Source organism: Gavialis gangeticus, unplaced genomic scaffold (assembly GCF_001723915.1).
Source record: "Gavialis gangeticus isolate Ggan-Ray unplaced genomic scaffold, GavGan_comp1, whole genome shotgun sequence".
Taxonomy (NCBI): Eukaryota; Metazoa; Chordata; order Crocodylia; family Gavialidae; genus Gavialis; species Gavialis gangeticus.
In genome coordinates, this window is record NW_017729022.1 from 39387481 (window position 1) to 39388342 (window position 862).

The 862-nt window shown below is 73.7% G+C and overlaps 1 protein-coding gene across 3 annotated transcripts in view; it reads left to right on the plus strand.

The window, feature by feature from the left end:
* The first annotated feature begins 237 nt into the window (after positions 1–237).
* TMTC2 (transmembrane and tetratricopeptide repeat containing 2) overlaps positions 238–862 on the plus strand; it is a 483679-nt gene continuing 483054 nt past the window's right edge. The window contains exon 1 of one of the 3 annotated variants that reach the window (XM_019514810.1): positions 238–521. In XM_019514810.1, the coding sequence (XP_019370355.1) occupies positions 439–521 (83 nt within the window). In that variant the 5' untranslated portion in view covers positions 238–438. The remainder of the gene's footprint in view (positions 522–862) is intronic. The other 2 variants (XM_019514809.1, XM_019514811.1) reach the window with 2 other exon arrangements.

Here is an 862-nt window from a genome sequence, read left to right on the forward strand (position 1 = left end):
GCAAGCGCGCTGGGAGCCCGGAGAGCCCCACGCGGGGCTTCCACAGCCTCGGCAGCAGCTGGCGGCGGAGCAGCGGCCGGAGCCGAGAGGGCTGAGGGTGGGGGAGGCAGCGGCACCCCCAGGCGGCCCGGGGTGGAGGAGGAGGAGCGGGGGGCGGGCGGCTGGAGGAGGAGGAGGAGGAGGAGGGAGGGAGAGCGGCAGCAGCAGCTGCCCGCGCTGCCATGGGGTAAGGGGCGGGGGGCGCGGAGCAGGGCGGCGGAGACAATAAAGCAGCTGCGGCCGCGGCCGGGCTGCGCGGGGCCGGGGGATGCGGTGAGCGGAGCCCTGGGCAGGAGGAGGAAGAGGAGGAAGCAGCGGCAGCAGCGCCCGGCGGGAGGAGCGGGGCGCTGCTCGGGGCTGCCCCTGCGCGCTGCCGGCGGCGGCGGGGACGGAGGAGAGATGCTGGCGGAGTTGGCGAGCAGCGCCCTGGGGCTCGCCCTCTACCTCAACACCCTCCGCGCGGATTTCTGCTACGATGACAGGTAGGCGGCATCGCCCTGCCCCGCCCTGCTCCGCTTACCTGTCGCCGCCCTGCCCGGGCCCCGCCGGGACGTGCCCGCGGGGGAGCCTCCCCGGGGCTCGGACCACCTGCTACTTCGTTTGCAGGGGACCCCCTCCCCCCCAACTGGTTGCAAGTTTTTCCGGCGAGCAGCGATGGGGCCCCGGCGAGTCTCCCCGGTGCTTGGGGAGAGAAAATGCAGCGCTTCGCGTCGGGGGAGTCTCATGCCTTGTGGGTCTCGTCCTTCCCTGATTCCTCCTGCCCCTGGGATACTCCAGGTTCCCGAGGATTTGACAGGTTACCCCCCTCCCCCCCCCCCCCCCT